The 16,139-nt window shown below is 38.5% G+C and overlaps 1 protein-coding gene across 1 annotated transcript; it reads left to right on the plus strand.

Annotated features, from left to right (window-relative positions):
• Window positions 1-5,930: 5,930 nt before the first annotated feature.
• LOC131312753 (uncharacterized) lies at window positions 5,931-15,381 on the plus strand. The gene is made up of 8 exons (XM_058340740.1): window positions 5,931-6,361; window positions 8,009-8,293; window positions 9,711-9,770; window positions 9,858-10,067; window positions 12,353-12,471; window positions 12,631-12,728; window positions 14,456-14,580; window positions 14,700-15,381. Exons 1-8 carry the CDS (start codon window positions 6,125-6,127, stop codon window positions 14,844-14,846), a joined length of 1,281 nt encoding a protein of 426 aa, XP_058196723.1. The 5' UTR covers window positions 5,931-6,124; the 3' UTR covers window positions 14,847-15,381.
• Window positions 15,382-16,139: the final 758 nt, after the last annotated feature.

Consider the following 16,139-nt stretch of genomic DNA (forward strand, 5'->3'; position numbering starts at 1 on the left):
CAAACATGTAATCAAATAGCTGATCAAAAAAAAAAAAACATTTAATCAAATATTTCGGGAATATAGGACTCTAGAGTTTTATTAATATATGTCCTATCAAATTGTGCATCAATTTAGAACCAAATTGTGCTATTTTTAGCACCTAAATAGGAGGATTCAAATAAAAAGCATGGATGGATCATGGGCATTGATGCGGATACAAACACAAAAACAATGTAAGAAGAAGAAGAAGAAGAAGAAGACATGTCCAGAAACAGCCAACAAACCGTACACAATCAAACTCTGAAAAAAATAACACACATCATAAGATGAGAAGAAGAGGAAGTATATACTGATATCTAGGTCTTTAATTAAGGTGCAAAATTGCAACTTATTCTACTAAGGTTGGTTTAGATTGAACCATAACCTATCCCTTCATTGAGCTAGTGGACAGTTCTCCTAAGTTTGTTACCAAGTAAAATTTCATATAAATGTTTGAAACGAACAAAGTAAATGGGTAGATAATACGGTTGTACCATTGTTTGTGTATAGAGGCTACCCAGAGAGAGAGAGAGAGAGAGAGAGAGAGAGAGAGATGATGATGATGACGACTTTTTATATACCTCTGTCATTTTTTTAGATTGAAGATGCATAGTGGTTTTAGGAACATATCCTTGAAACACCCAATAAATCACTCCTGCAACACAAGCCTACACAATCCAAGTGAAAAGCAAAGATCTAACTAAATTCTAAGTTGCCAGAATCAGGTCAAGAAGTCTTACTTTTGAGGGTGAGAATCATTAATGCCTTGTTTGGATTCAAAATTGGAAAAAAAATTCCAATTCAAAAAACACTTATTACCTTTGTTTCTAATCATTACTCTCATTTCTCTCTCTACTCATTAGTCTTATCTCCAATCATTACCCTAATTTTTCTCTCCACTCATTATTCCAAAAACCAAACTAAAAAAAAACTCAAATTTGAATCCAAACAAGGCATAAGGCTTCACCATTATTTTCACATTCATACTACTAGCTCTCAAGTAGCGCTGAGCAAAAAAAAAACTTCATTATAGTAGGAGAGTAGTTAATAAGAAGAAAATTTCACACATAAAGTTGTGTGGACAAAAATCAAACCCAAACATCTAGAACTTACATTTGGTAAACGCATCGTGCCACTGAATTCCCATTAATTTGGTAGTATAATTATTATTATTATTATAGCGACATTACACAACTTCTAACCATGAGATTCCAGAAACAAAATCAGTATATCAAACATTTAATCAAATATTCCGAAATAGAACTCTAGAGTTTTAGTATACATCCTCTATCAAATTGTGCATCAATTTCAGAATCAAATTGTGCTTTTTTTAGCATCTAAACAGAAGGTTTTAAATAAAATGTATGGATCGTGGGCACAGATGCAAATACATACACAGAAACAGTATAAGAAGAAGAAGAAAACAAGTCCAGAGATAGCCAACAAACTGTTTACAATCAAATTCGGCAAAAAAGACTTCATAAGAAGAGAGGAAGAGAAAGTAGATATTGGGTATTCCAAAGTCTTATACAGGCCCTGGAATTTCTTGGATTTGCAAAAAGAATTTTTTTTTTTTTTGAGTATCAGCTCGAATTCCGAATAATGATATAGATCATGAATCATTCAAATGGAGATTTCTTAGTCAAAGATGTTTATGTTTATTTGTACGTGTATCACATATCACAAGACTTGTAATCAGAGAAATGTATTTCCGCTGCTATCCGTTTGAAGAACTAGATCTTTATGATGCAAAATTGCAACTTATTCTACTAAGGTTGGTTTTGATTGATCCATAACCTATCCCTTTACTAAGATATTAGACAGTTCTCTTATGTTCATTATCGGGTAATATTCCATGTAAATGTTTGAAGTGAGCAAAAAGTAAATGGGCAGATGATAAGGTTGTACCTTTTTCTGATAAGGTTGTACCTTTTTCTGTGTATATGAGAGAGAGAGAGAGAGAGAGAGAGAGAGAGAGAGAGAGAGAGAGAGAGAGAGAGAGAGAGACTTTTTGTATACCTCTGTCGTTTTTGAAATTGAAGATGCATAGTGATTTTACAAACATATCCTTGAAACACCCAATAAATCACTCTTGCAACACAAGCCAACACAAAAATAAAAATAATTTAATCAACATCTCGGGAACGGAGAGTCCAAGTACAAAGAAAAAATCTAAATTTTAATTGCCAAAATCAGCTCTAGAATTCTTACATTTGAGGGTGAGAATCATTGAGGTGTCACCATTATCTTCATATTCATACTCATAACACTCAAGTAGGGCTGAAGAAAAAAAAAATTCCTCTTAGCTATGTATATATATAGATATATATACACTTTCTAGGGAAAATATTGACCATTGGGTATTATCTAACACTTGAGAACCTTAACCTTTAATCATTAGTTTCCCTAGGCTTAGTAAGCTACTTAGACCTAAACACCCTTAGTCTTACACACACACACATATATAGACACATGGGGAAGAGAGAGAGAGAGAGAGAGAGAGAGAGTGAGGTGTGTGCATGTGTTTTGGTACACTCCCACAAGCTACTTTTTGGCCAACTTCACACTCAAGCCTAGAACTATTTGACAACTTATTCCTAGATTACTTCAAGCACACAATTTATCCTTTAATCATCCTAGAACCTAGCCCTTGATTACCCAAGATATTGACTTACAACCTAGCCTAGGATTGACTAAACATGGAAGGCTATTCTTTAGCCTAGCCAACCATATCTTTAGACTTGTAAGACTTGCTTAGCTAGGGTATAATTACCTAGGATTTTACCTAAAAAGCCTTAAGATCCTACTTGATTTTATAGCCTTATGCCTAAAGATTGGATTTGACAAGTTATGGCATGCTTGAAAGGATTGATTTGATAAGACTATGGAGCAAATCCATGGGAGATAGAGAGAGAGGGAGGCCGGCCATAGGAGGGGAGAGGGAGCCCAACATTTTGCTATAAATAGCACCCCTCACATGCCATTCAACTCACATCTTCCATCCTTCAACTTCTCTCTCTAGAAATTCTTGTGTTTTTGCTTGTTCTTGCTTGTTCTTCCTTTGTTCTTGAGTTCTTCAAGAAACTCATCTAAGACCGCCACTAAACCACCACTCGACCACCCTCTCGATCCAAAAAGTTTAGTAGTTTAGTCAAGAACTAGTTTTGAGAGAAACCTTTGTCTTTCGAAGCTACCGGAAGCTTACCGTAGGAAGTCACTCCATCCGATAGTCAACTTACTTTTCCGTAGCCGCTCTACCGCCAAGAAGAACGGTAGAATATTTCTAATCACTTTCTCTAAGTATACGTAGAATGTCATTACTCTCTAATTCTATGTATAATGTAGAGTCCTGTATACGCTATCTCTAAGTATAAATAAAAGTGTGTACATTGTTTGTATTGTTCAAAATGCATGAGAACTTGAAGGGTGTTTATTAAAGTTTTGAAAAGGAAGGGGAGTATGTTGAATATATCAACTTTATTTTTCAGCAAAACATATGTTGTTTTGAATTTCCCTAAAAAGAGTAAAGAACAGATTTTCAAAATATAAACTTGATGGCAAAGTATTCGTATTTTGATCTTAGGATGGTTATGAGCATGTATACGTGATTGCTTGTATTACTTCTTGTTGTGGGATAAAGCACAAGTGGTTTTTCACTCTAAAGGTGTCATGTGACACTATGCTTTATATTGTGTGCCAAATGTTTGAGTATGACTAGGTGATAATATGAGCATGATAAATAATATGAAATTGGATGATCTTGCTAGTTTAGTTTCAAGATTACAATGAATGATTTATGATTATTTACGTGAAAAATCCTACCGCAGAGTCTTTGCATGAAAACGAGACACAGAAATCAAGAAAGTAGAAACATAACACATAGGGTGTGTTAAAGACAAGGTGTGATTTTGAAACTGCAATGTGGCCGGACTTGCCCATTGTGTGGTATGTGTGTGTGCCAATGGGAACCTGGGATGGCAGAACCATTGTGAGGATACTCGGGAGACCGGAACGGCGGAACCGAGGTTGGGTGTGTAGTTTGGTTATCCGCGGAGAGGAGCCCATGCAAAGTTTTGTGCGCCAATGGGAACCCGGGACGGCGGAACTATTGTGAGGATACTCGGGAGACCAGAACGGCAAAACAGAGGTTGGGTGTGAAAACGATTTTGGAAATGTTAATTTTGTAAATGAAAACGAGACACGGTCTACGACGAGTCGCGTAGGAGAAACTTAGATATCACAGACACCAACGTTAGTTTGAATAGTGAATGTAGATATATCATTGTTAACTGTTTTGTCAGATATACATGTATTATATGAAATCGTTAATATTATGATCTAATATTTGTAAGTCAAGGGTTAGTGGGTATGGATTATTCTATTGAGTTCCTGTAGCTCATGGTATTACCTTTGGTGACCCTGACATGTTATACTGAGGGCGACGCTGGTATAATGTGTCAGACTTTGTAGATGATCAGGGTGAGCTGTATACCTTGGAGGCCTTCGGAGCCGAAGAGCTGGCAAGAATGGAAGAACAGGCGGAGCTGTAGTTAGAAACCTTAATTTCTCATCCCTTGTGTAATAAAAGTATTCGCACGGGAGTTATGCTGTAAGAATGAGTCAGACTCTATTTTTGAAGTTTCCAATAAAATTGTCTATTTAACATACCCAAAATTAGAAGCGTTACATGCCAACTTGGAGAGCAAGTCACAGGAGTTTATGTAAGGTACGTGGATAAACCTTGAAGAGGTACGTTCTACATGGCTCTCAAACCCTAGTCCTGTATACTTACTAGACCATCGAAGTGCTTTTTCGATTGGCCTCCGACTGGTTTTGCACTAATAGTGTGTTACCTGTGCAAGCTAAGGTAGACGGAGCTAGGTCAAGCAGAAGGTTAACCAGAGAAGAGGACTCAATGAGGAGCTCTCTTTCGATCACCAACCCCCACAGATTTTCTTGTCTGTTAGGATCAAACAGTTTGGGAATGATAGTGGAAAGCGTAAAATAAGGGATTTGGTTATTTGCTTGTATCCCAAAATAAGTGGAGAACATCCAAGTTTACATTTTAATCAAAAAATTATGTGTCTATAGAGTATAAAAAAAAAAAAAAAGTATAGGTAATCTATTGCAATAAGGGCAAAGTTGAGCCTTTTTTTTTTTTTTTTTTTTGTAATATTATATACATCCGCATAGGTTAGTGAGGGTTTTTTTTTTTGTAATATTGTATACATCAGCGTAAGTTAGTGGGGATATTAGAGTTAGCACATGAGGATCCAGAGACTATCCATAGTCCTGACCCCCAAAGCTCCCACTCTCGTGGGACTCATATTCTGGTCACCACTGGGGGTAAGGAGATGAACAACCAACTTTACTAGAAGTGGTTCTCAAAGTTGAGTTTATTTAAATTCAGGAATGAAAACTTAATGTCCAAATATGATCAGGATAAACGCAAGTGCTTATGTGAGGAATGACTTATATACAAGTACTCCATAAGCCAAAACAGCGTGAGCAAGGCTGCAAACGTTGAGGGCTCGGCTCGGCTTGTTTAGTAATCGAGTCGAGCTCGACTTCAAGATTTAGGTTCGTTTATTATACAAGTCGAGCTCGACACTCAAAAGTTCGGATCGTTTGTATATGCTCGGCTCGTTTAAAGAGACTCTTTAGGTAAATTAGTCAGGTTCGGCTCGTTACAAACGAGCCGAACTCAAGCACTATGAAACTCAACTCGGCTCGACTCTTTTGTACCCCTACTACAAGGAAACCAGATATAAAGATGGCAACTATTACGATCAAACCAGATATAAAGATGGCAACTAAGGTTATTGTTTCCATTATTAGATATTTTTAAAACTCTAATAGATCTAGATTAAGATCTTTTAATTACAACGGCATAGTATACAAAGTCAACACCCAAAACTCAGATTAAGAGAAAAACAGAACTATGGATTAATGGATTATCCAATCCAATTGATGCATGAAAAAGGAATTAAGGGGAGGCCGACCGTTGTCGGTTCTCTCGAAACGCTCTCGAAACTCTCTGTTTCTTCATTTCAGGCTTCAAAACAAAACGACACTGTCAAAGTAACATTTTCCTTTGGACAGGATGAGCGGGTTTGCCGCCATTGGTTCTCCCTGGATTTCTGGAACCTTCGATCCTTGGAAGTTCTCTGATAAACGCCACCAATTACGTCCTTCCGCATCACAATCTTCAACGCCTCCACAGTATTATCGCCGCGGTTTGATTTGCAGATCGTCACTACTCGGACCAGCAGCCAATGGACTCGATTTCGTTTTGCACGACGCCCTCGATTCTTCTGGCATCGATACCACCCATGCCAGAGTTCGTCTCTCTCTCTCTCTCTCTCTCTCTTGATTTTTATTTAATTTCTGACGTGAAAATTGCTTAATTTTAGTGGTATTGGTAGAGTCAAAGTCACATAATCCTTCAAAATGCCCAGCGCTCCCGCTCTCAATCCTCACACTGTGCTCGCAATCTCAATCCTCGCTTTGGCGAATTTTAGTAGGTTTGGATGTGTTTCGAAGATGTTTTCACTATCGCGCTCCGCTTACGGACGTGAATTACGTGACTTAGGGTAGAATTCATTGCATTCTTGTGAGTGGTGATGATGTTGTAGTTGTGTCATTGGTTATTCAGTGGAATTTGCGTCTTTCAACCCAGTAGGGTAGCCAATCGTCATTTAGACCAATCGTATATTAGAGCATCTCCAGCCACTACTCAAATTTGAGTAGAAGATTCAAATTTGACCCAAGAAGATTCATTTGATATGAAGCATGCAATGAGCAAACCCAAATTTAATTTGAGTAAAATTGTTCATTAATGCCATAGTTATAAAATTGAGAGTAGTTCCTCGACTGTATCAGTTGCAACCACAATGGCAGCAAAAGAATAAAAGTACTGGAGAGGAAAGGAAAACTGTCCAGTCTGTCCTCAATTAGGAGAGCAAGCCTCGCCTCTGAAGCTTTCCCCCGTATGGTGCCAGCGTCGCAGTTTTTGTATGGCATGCAGGAAGGGAATGTCGTTGGAAAATCTGAGTAAATTTGAGTCTCCCTTGATTCTTGTAAAATTTTATCTGATATGAGTTTGAGTCACAGACTGACGTGTGTTTTGGGAGGTTTTTAGCTCAGGTTTTGGATCTGAGTCAAAAGAAAAGAGTAACAACCCCTTAGGATAGAGAGAAATAGTGATAAAAGAAAACAAAAGAAAAGAGAAGGCTCTCTCTTAATGAACTTGATAAAAACATGTGAGAAATGGTGAGTAAGGAGGAGGAATGATGAGTTTTTATTGGCCCATTTTGTTTCTCACCAAAAGTGGTGAGATTTGGTGAGAAAGCTTACTCCTTTCTTTTCTTCCCTTTTTTCACAATCCAAAGGAGCTCTAAGGGCTGGAGATGAAGATTAAGATGCTCGATGATATTCTACTTTTGACTTACCTGATACTTGTGGGTTATGGGTTGTCGCTGTGCGTACCCTATAAGGTGTGGTCCTGGCTTGCAGGTTCCAATTCGCCGTTTTTTCGTTATGGTATATCTGAGGTGCATGTGAATTGTTACTCTTCTATCATTTTGTTGTTTTTGTCTTTTATTGACGTGTTTGTACTTCGTAGTGTTGTATTTCGTCTGAGGTATTTTGAGATCCCTGTGAACATATAGTAGATTCAAATTAGAATTCGTGGTGATACCACGTCTTTGTTTTCAACTATTGTTTCCTAAAATTGATTAGATTTCATGAGTTTCATAAACTGCTTTTTTTTCTTCTCTGAATGACTGCTCAATTTAGTTAAGATTTAATCGATAAATATAACGTTTACATTTTCTTCATCTGAAAACCAAACTCACTTTTTTCAGGCTTGGTATGTATTTTAATATGCATTTAAATTTCTGAAAGGGGTGAGGCAGAGGTAATGTTGATGGGTTCTTCAAAAGTTTGATCATTGCAGTATAATCGGTGTATTGTGAATGATTGGCAGGCAGCACGGGAAGGCTTCTGTTCGCAGATTCAAAAACTCTCAAGTATTGAGAGGGAAACAAGCATTAGCATAAATAGAGGGGTCGATTTGGGGAAAACAGCTCTCTACATAGCAGCGGAGGATGATTCTCTCATCTCGCACTCCTCTGTTCCTCTCCCAGTAGATGCATTCATTGAGAGGCTGGATGATCATTCGATGCAATTCTGCTCCCACTATAGTTCTTCATTCAGATCCTCGCCCAAGAATATGATCGAATGTTTGGAGAGATACTTGTACATTGACAAGGTATTTATTCTAGATATTTGCATTTTGTGCTGTACGTTTCTGTTGAGAACTTACTCTAATGAAACAGACTTCATAGCGATAGTAACATGTAAATAAAATCCAACCAGTTCTATGACTTAAAATAAACTAGAAAGAGCTCTATGACTTAAAATAAACTAGAAAGAGCACATGCATGATTGCATGTGCATTTTAAAGAATGAAAGCATAGATTTAGCTTTAAACAGATTGGACTATGAACAATTTTTTATTTTTTATTTCCTAGTCTAGTGGAATCATCATTTAGATTAAAGCATGCATGTGTTATTTCCATGATTACAGATATGGGTGGGCCATGAGATGCCTTAGTGATGTACCATGTATAGTCATGAGGATTAGGTTCTTTGCTTCAGTTCACAAGCCAATGTTCTTACTTCTTAAACTCGGCAGCCTATTAGATCACACTCTACGGTAGATGTGATTGTGATCCTGCTTATGATTGGGCACTGCTAGGGGTATGATATTTCGAGGTGACTGATAAACAATGCCCAGATAGATATTATATGAGTTGGCTTGCTCTTGTTGGACATTGTGTGGTATAGAAGGAAAATGCCTACAAAGATTGGGTTTGTGTATGGCAGGGAAACAACTAATATGTTTGACCAAGTCTGATACAAATAAGCATGATGCTTAAACTTGATTACTGACCCAAAACTTGTATCATATAATGTAGAATGGACATGTTTGGGATGTGAAATTTCAGGTAAGCACCCCTCGCCCACCCTTGAGAAACAAATATGAGCAACAGTCCTGGCAGCCTAAGTTGGGTTTTGTAGTTTCATGGCTAGTCACCACCACACTCCAATAAAGAAGTACATGGCTTTAGCCCTGTCTAATTAGAACAAGGTGCTGTAGCGTTATACATATGTACAATTCAGAATGCATGAAGCCTGAAGTTATTCACAGAGTGAAATTATACATTGCCCTGACGTTTGGCAGGACACTTCACTCGTTTTTTTAAATTTATTTGTGATAGTTAAAACTCATTGAAGTCAATTGCTGTCATATCTTTTGCTATGTTGTAAGTTGTGTGTTCACATGTTAGATCAACTTAAACCTGTTCTTTGGAAGAAACCTTTTGCCCTGGTATGTGGAAATTTCCTCTTCATCATTGGATATTGATTTCCCCTGTTTTCCCCCTGTGTGTTAAGCTATTCATTGGCATGGCATCTCTCGATTTCTCTCTCTCTGATTGCTGGGAGTACTAATTGTTTAGCACAAGGGCAAATGATCATACCCTCCAGATATAACTATCCATGCCCCTTTCTCCTTTTTCTGAAATTGCATCTTTTATATACGAAAAAACCGAGACATAATTTGATAATGCTAGCCTGTAGTATGAATTTTTAGGCCATTCATGTTGTATTTTCGCGTTTGTCAGGGTTTCAGGAGAACTAATGCAAGGAATCAACCAGAGCAACGTGCTCTTTATCTCCCTTCAGTATGGAACCCCACCTTTTATTTACTGACCATTTCTTGCCTACTGTTTAGTTTCCTCATAACTACTCTATCACCTTGTCTTAATCAGGTGTTGACGCATCGCTTAGGCTCTGCTACCATGCTTTCCCTTATATATTCAGAGATCTTGAAAATGCTCCGTTTATGGGGTCTCTTGGACTTTGATGTTGAGATTTTTTATCCTCGTGATCCTTATAGTCTGCCTAGAGGCTATCCTAAACAGGAAAGCAAGGAGTCTGATCCACTACATATCATGACATCACAATCTCTATTAATGGAGGTGATTTCTGGTCTCTTTCCCACACTTGTTTAATCTTCTTCTACAGATACCTTAGTTCATTACCCAGACACATGGAATCTTCTTCTTTATGTTTTTTGTTGAAAGGTGCTAACCTAATTAGTACTTTTATTATTCACACAATATGCATGTTTGTGGTGATTCATGAATGTGACTTAAGAGTCATTCGTGAATGTAGCTGAAGAGTCGTTCCCTTAGGAAGTTCAAGAGTCATGGATGTTTTTATTAGCTAGGTTCATGTCATGTACATGACTAGGTGCATGTTGGTAATGCTTGCCTAGTAAAGTGTTTGGTGGAGAAGTTGAATAAAATACAGTTTCAGAGTTTATTTTATTTACTTTGTGTTTTGGTGATGATTCTCATTGGTTCTTGTTCTATGTCTTATATTCTCCACGGTGCTAGGCACAGTCTAGTTTCTAGCTGCATTATTCGAGAGTGTGTTCTCTCAAGTTGGTTTCAGAGCTTTTTTAAGGGCTTGGCAGTTAGTACCGTGAAGGATAAAGAACTGGTGTTTGGTTCCCTGCCCAGATGGATATCGGTGGTGGTGCTTTGATTCAATACAGCATGAAGGAGTTGACAACACTAATTACCAGTACTGGAAGCTTTTGTGTGAAGGCTTATAATGCAAAATTCTTATAAATAGATCCAAAAATATGCACACAATCTTAGACAAAACTTTTAGAGTTATATTTTACATTGACATTGACAAGTCTTTAGAATGATCGAGATGGTTTTATTCATAACTTTTTTTACTAAATATCTCCACTTCGGATAAAAATAAAGAGAATTAAAATCTTTAAAGAAACGGACAGTTTATAAACCATCAATAATAAATGAACCAGTCAACAAAAGTTGAAGCACGGAATTAATTCTACATTTCTACTTTTGAGATATATATATATATATATATATATACATCGGGGCGGTTCCAGGGACACTTAAAAAAACACTCCATAGTTTCCGATCAGATTTTGATGATTCAAGCCGCTCAATGTGATTAGAACGTGATTTTAAGAGTACCCACGAGAAATCAGCAAAAAAAAATGACCGGAAAGGGCTTGATCCGAACAGTTTCGAACAGTTTTTTATTGAACGGTTCAAATAAAAACTGCTCAAATCAAGCCTTTTCCGGTCATTTTTTTTTGCTAATTTCTCGCGGGTACCCTTAAAATCACATTCTGCACACATTGAACGGTTCGGATCATCAAAATTCGATCGGGAACTATGAGATTGAAATTTTGGGTGTTTTTTTAGGTGTTTTTTTGGGTGTCCCTTAAACCGCCCCGATATACATATACATATATGTGTGTGTGTGTGTGTGTGTGTGTATGCTAAATATAGTATTACGTTACATAATTATGCTAAATATATAATTAAAAAATTAGTTTTGATTGGGTGCATGTGCCCCTGCTTGAATCCGTCCTTGTCACTAAACTAATCGAACGCTCGAATCTGGTTCAAATGTAGCTGAATCAATCAAAACTCAAGCTAGGCAGTATCTAAAACACAAAGAATCAAAGTCTCTGAGATCCGTTTGTATATATCTGTATATTATAGGGTTCGAATCATATGGCAAATGTGAATCTCGTTTTCAAACTTGAACATCCAGATTGGCAAATTATGCATGTCAACATTAGAAGGCTCTTTATAGGCTTAAACATTGTCCAAGCGAGTTGGGTATTGGAAGCTTGCTCAGTACTTTTTTTTCCTTGTGGTTTTGTGGCTTCTTATACTGATGGAAGCCTCATTATCAAGAGAGGTTCAACTGAACTTGTCTTAGTTACTAGGGTTGTTCTATGTTTGATGATATGATGATAGTCTGGTAAATATGAACAAGAGGTTTACTGAATCTTGCTGTTCAGTTTGAGATGAAGAACCTTGGGGAGCTTCAGCAGTTTCTTGCATTGGAGGTTTGGAATTAGGTAGGTATCTTTCTTTTGCAAACTCACTATGCTGAGAAAATTCTCAAGAGATTCAACCAGGCAGATTTCAGACCAGCTGTTGTTCCAATGGAACCACATTTGATGGGGTTCTCAAGAATTTCTAATTATATTTAGTTTTAGCTTCAGTGATTTTGTGCAACTTCATGTTAACAGTGAAATTTAAGGAATTTGAGGATGGAGAAATATGTGAAATTTAAGGAATTCCCCTTTAAAGTAAGAATATCAAAATTCTCGTAGAGAGATTTGATTACTTAACCTGTTTTTTTCCAACGTCAGGAGCTATTTGTGGTTTATCTTGGTGCTCATAGCATGTTTGATTTGCAGAACTTGAGAGATCTGAAGATTGCTTTCTGGCCATTTCAACTTGATAATACAGAAAGCTTATTCTTAAGGGCTGCACATGCTGCTAACTGCTCTGATGGATCGAATAATGTTGAAGAAAGGTATTTTGACTCATTGCGATGCTGCAATCCTACCTGTACTTACATATATGTGTACCAACTTTTGACGTCCTCTCAACTTCACAATTTCTCCTCAATAGCTGCACCTGCCTCTCTGTTTTTTCCCCCTCTAAGCCTCATTGTCATGTCCTGTTTGTGCAGCGCTTTTAACCTGGCATCTGCCAAGGCTGCTAGGCATAGGCTAGAACGTGGTGTTTGGACTAGTGTACGCTTTGGGGATATGAGGCGTGCCCTTTCTGGTATGTAATTCAGTAGTTTCCTTTTCTCTAGCATTTGGCAAGCTATGCAGTAGCATTCTTCTATTCGCTAATTAACATGCCTTCATTGCTGCTCCTGATGGCCGTGGAACACATGAAAGGCAAAGTACAAAAAGAAAGCTACCAATGCAACGTTAATAGAGTTATGGATACTGATAGAGATTAGTCCCACGTTGCTTGGGTATGGAATGGGAGATCACTTAATAACACGAGGGACCTCTCCACGCATTGCCAATTGGCTTTTAGATGGATATAAAGTTTTCACGTGGTATCAGAGCGGGCCCATTCCATCCCAATTTAAAAATTGAGAAAGCCCACACTTCATGATGACAGACTGAAAAAAAGCTGCACAAAGATTGCATGAAGATAGACCCAAAAGTGGCCACACGTGACAAACCTCAATGCAGCTGCATGCGAGGGGGGGTGTTAGAGATTAGTCCCACATGGCTTGGGTATGGAATGGGAGATTGGAGTGGCCCAAACTAACCGTTCGGACCATGACCGAGCCATGGGGCTCGGTTGGTTCCGTTCGGTCTCGTTAGGCAGACACGGTCCCTGGGTCAAGACAGATCACTCGGATTGGCTTGTCCGTTTGGGCGTCACGTGTGTATTCCCTTTGGTGCACCAGGCTGACGTGGCAAGATCAACCAGGTTGAGCATGACCGACCCGGATCCGACTGACCCGTGTGATTCATGGAAGACGTTTCGTCCAAGTGCACTTAACCGCTGGTCAAGTACGTCATCATGACGTAGACCGAGGAGGTTACAGCACATGGCAAGCACACTCATTAGAGCCAGCTCATGCCATGTGTTGGGTAACCGCCTTATCCGATACTCACTTGGAACGTCACCCGAAGCGATTACTGAGAGTGCCCTACATGCACTTACTTGGAGAGCAAGTCAGGAGCTCTATATAAAGGAAAGACTAAAACCCTAGCAAGGTACGCCGCTCCTAGTGAATAGTATTTTCCTATTCTCCTTCCTTGACTGACTTGATCGTCAGAGGGTTGTTGGGCTGAACTCCGCCCTAACGACTTCTTGCAAGATGCAAGGAGGTAGACCAACGAAGCGGAACGGAACGAACCAGATAACCAACCCAACCCTACCGATCAAATCCAAACACCAGAGAGATCACTTAATAACATGAGGGACTTCTCCGCTCATTACCAATTAGTTTTGAGACGGATATAAAAGTTTCCACATATACCGACTCAGTATTTATAAAACAAAGACAGAAAGAGAGAGGCCCGGCGGGTGTTTTTTTGTGTGTTAGCCAGGTGAAAGGCTTGGTTGACTATAAATCGATTAGTAAGAAGGTATCAAGGAACTAGTAAAACCATTTAAAATATTGTAATTGGCAACAATCACCAATATTTGGTTGTCCTTAAACAGATATATTAGGACTGTTCCCTAGGAGCACCCAACATCAAAACTATCCTACATACCTCGCTCCCCCCGCCCTCCCGCATCGTACATCTAAGCTTTAGACTTAAGAAAATTTGCAGTTCAGGCGTAGAATCCCTATTGAAATTGCTCGATCCGGCTAGCTGTTTATCGAATTCCTTGTTTCTTCCTTTGCTTCTCCAATGCAAGCCACATTTTTATGTAAGTGAGGGGGAGAGAGAGAGAGTGCTGACATTTTGTGAAGGGTATTTAAACGTCAGAGAACTATTTAAGGTGTTCTCATTTGGATGCTTGTATTCCGACAGCATGTGAACGCCTCATCCTACTGGAAGCAGATCCAAAGGAATTAAGAGATTATAGTGTTCTCCTTTACCACTGCGGATTTTATGAAAAGTCACTGCAATTCCTCAGATATTACCAGGATTCAAAGGTAGATTCTTTGCCTGATTACTGAATATAACACTTGGGTTTCTTGATTTACCAACAAAAAAAAAAAAACACTTTGGGTTTCATTCCTCTGATAGATAACATCCTCGTCTTCCCATGCAGAAGCAACCATTTGACTCATTTAGTGACTTGGAGGAAGATGCTGTCGACAAATTGATGATCCGTCTCAACCTTATTGTGATGGAGGAAGGTTGGAGCAAGCCCTCGAGCGGTGGAAATTTCCTCTCAAACAACTCTGAACCATGGTGATGGACCATATGCCGTATCTCATCTAGTCATGCCAAATTCAGTACCAGCGCAAATTTGAGGATCATGGATCATGAGCATTATCTCATCTAATCGAGCAAATGTGAGGATTGAGAATTTTTTGGACTTGGCTGCATTATGAAGGACCGAGAATCCCATAACTTTAACAGCCATTTTAATGTATGGCCTGCAACAACAAAGTTTCTGAGTGGTTCCGCCAAGTTTATTGGTCAAACAGAAATATAATGAGGATGAAGGTAGAAGTATTGTTCGCATGCTTGCTTGGTCGAAGAGAGTACTATAGTATTTTCTCTGTATAGTATTCAGGGTGTAAATCACGTGACTAATGACGTGAAGTCTCTACCCGCAGTTGTAAATTGATATGAAGGCTTATATACAACTACAAAATATTTATAGAATTAGGCAGTGTGATCACCCTTATGCTCTATGTACTGTTTGGAAGGTAAACGTTTAATTGAACAGTGCAGAGCAAGCTGACTTTTGAACCCTACTTAATTTGCTCCTGTTGATACTTGAACTACTGGTGGAAGTCGATATAGTAATGACGGAACAATTAACCATGATTCAGGGCGTCATTGACAAACATCTGCAAACTGCGAAAAGGAAGTTCAAGAAAATCTGAGAGAGAGAGAGAGAGAAAGAGAGAGAGAGACCTACATAAAATTTTGCTGGTTGTTGCCTTATTACACTGGAGGCATGACTACTCAAACCAACTGAGGCTAACTAGAGGTTAAAATTCCAAGCGTTAACTGAAAATTACACTGCTCTCAGAATTGAAGGAGCTGGATTCTCTCCAGTCAATGCAAGCTGTTTTTTGAGACCTTTCCGCGCCCGCCTCAACGATTGGGACCGTTTAATCTTTAGAGAATGTCGAGAATATTAATACCTCAAAAATCACGTTGATCAAACATTAGATAATATGATTTCAAAATACATTTATCTTGAAAAAAGTGATTGGAACGTTGGATCCAAGCCCATTTACACCATTTATCTCAAGCTTAATGTGTTCCGAAATTATATCAACTCATGTTAGGTCAAAGTGTTTTGGAGTGGTTGATGTTTATGATGAGCTTTAAAGGTAAGCAGTCCCGATCATTGAGGTTAACCCGGGAAAGACCAAAAATAGTTTGAACTGGACCCTCAAGTCCATGGAAAAAATCCGGCTCCAAATTGTAAGTGTTTTCATACTTCCGACCTCTCTTTTATACAGAAGTGATCCATGAGTTACACGAGAAGAATCCCAGACATGAAAATCAAGCCTAAATTTTCAGCGCG

Source organism: Rhododendron vialii, chromosome 1a (genome assembly GCF_030253575.1).
Source record: "Rhododendron vialii isolate Sample 1 chromosome 1a, ASM3025357v1".
In the NCBI taxonomy this organism is placed as follows: domain Eukaryota; kingdom Viridiplantae; phylum Streptophyta; class Magnoliopsida; order Ericales; family Ericaceae; genus Rhododendron; species Rhododendron vialii.

What these genes read in the sequence shown, in the direction of transcription:
- LOC131312753 (XM_058340740.1), top strand. Translation starts at nt 6,125, where the DNA reads ATGAGCGGGTTTGCCGCCATTGGTTCTCCCTGGATTTCTGGAACCTTC. An exon ending in GATACTTGTACATTGACAAG is followed by an intron (nt 8,294 to 9,710) that starts GTATTTATTCTA and finishes CGCGTTTGTCAG; the next exon opens with GGTTTCAGGAGAACTAATGC. An exon ending in GATATTACCAGGATTCAAAG is followed by an intron (nt 14,581 to 14,699) that starts GTAGATTCTTTG and finishes CTTCCCATGCAG; the next exon opens with AAGCAACCATTTGACTCATT.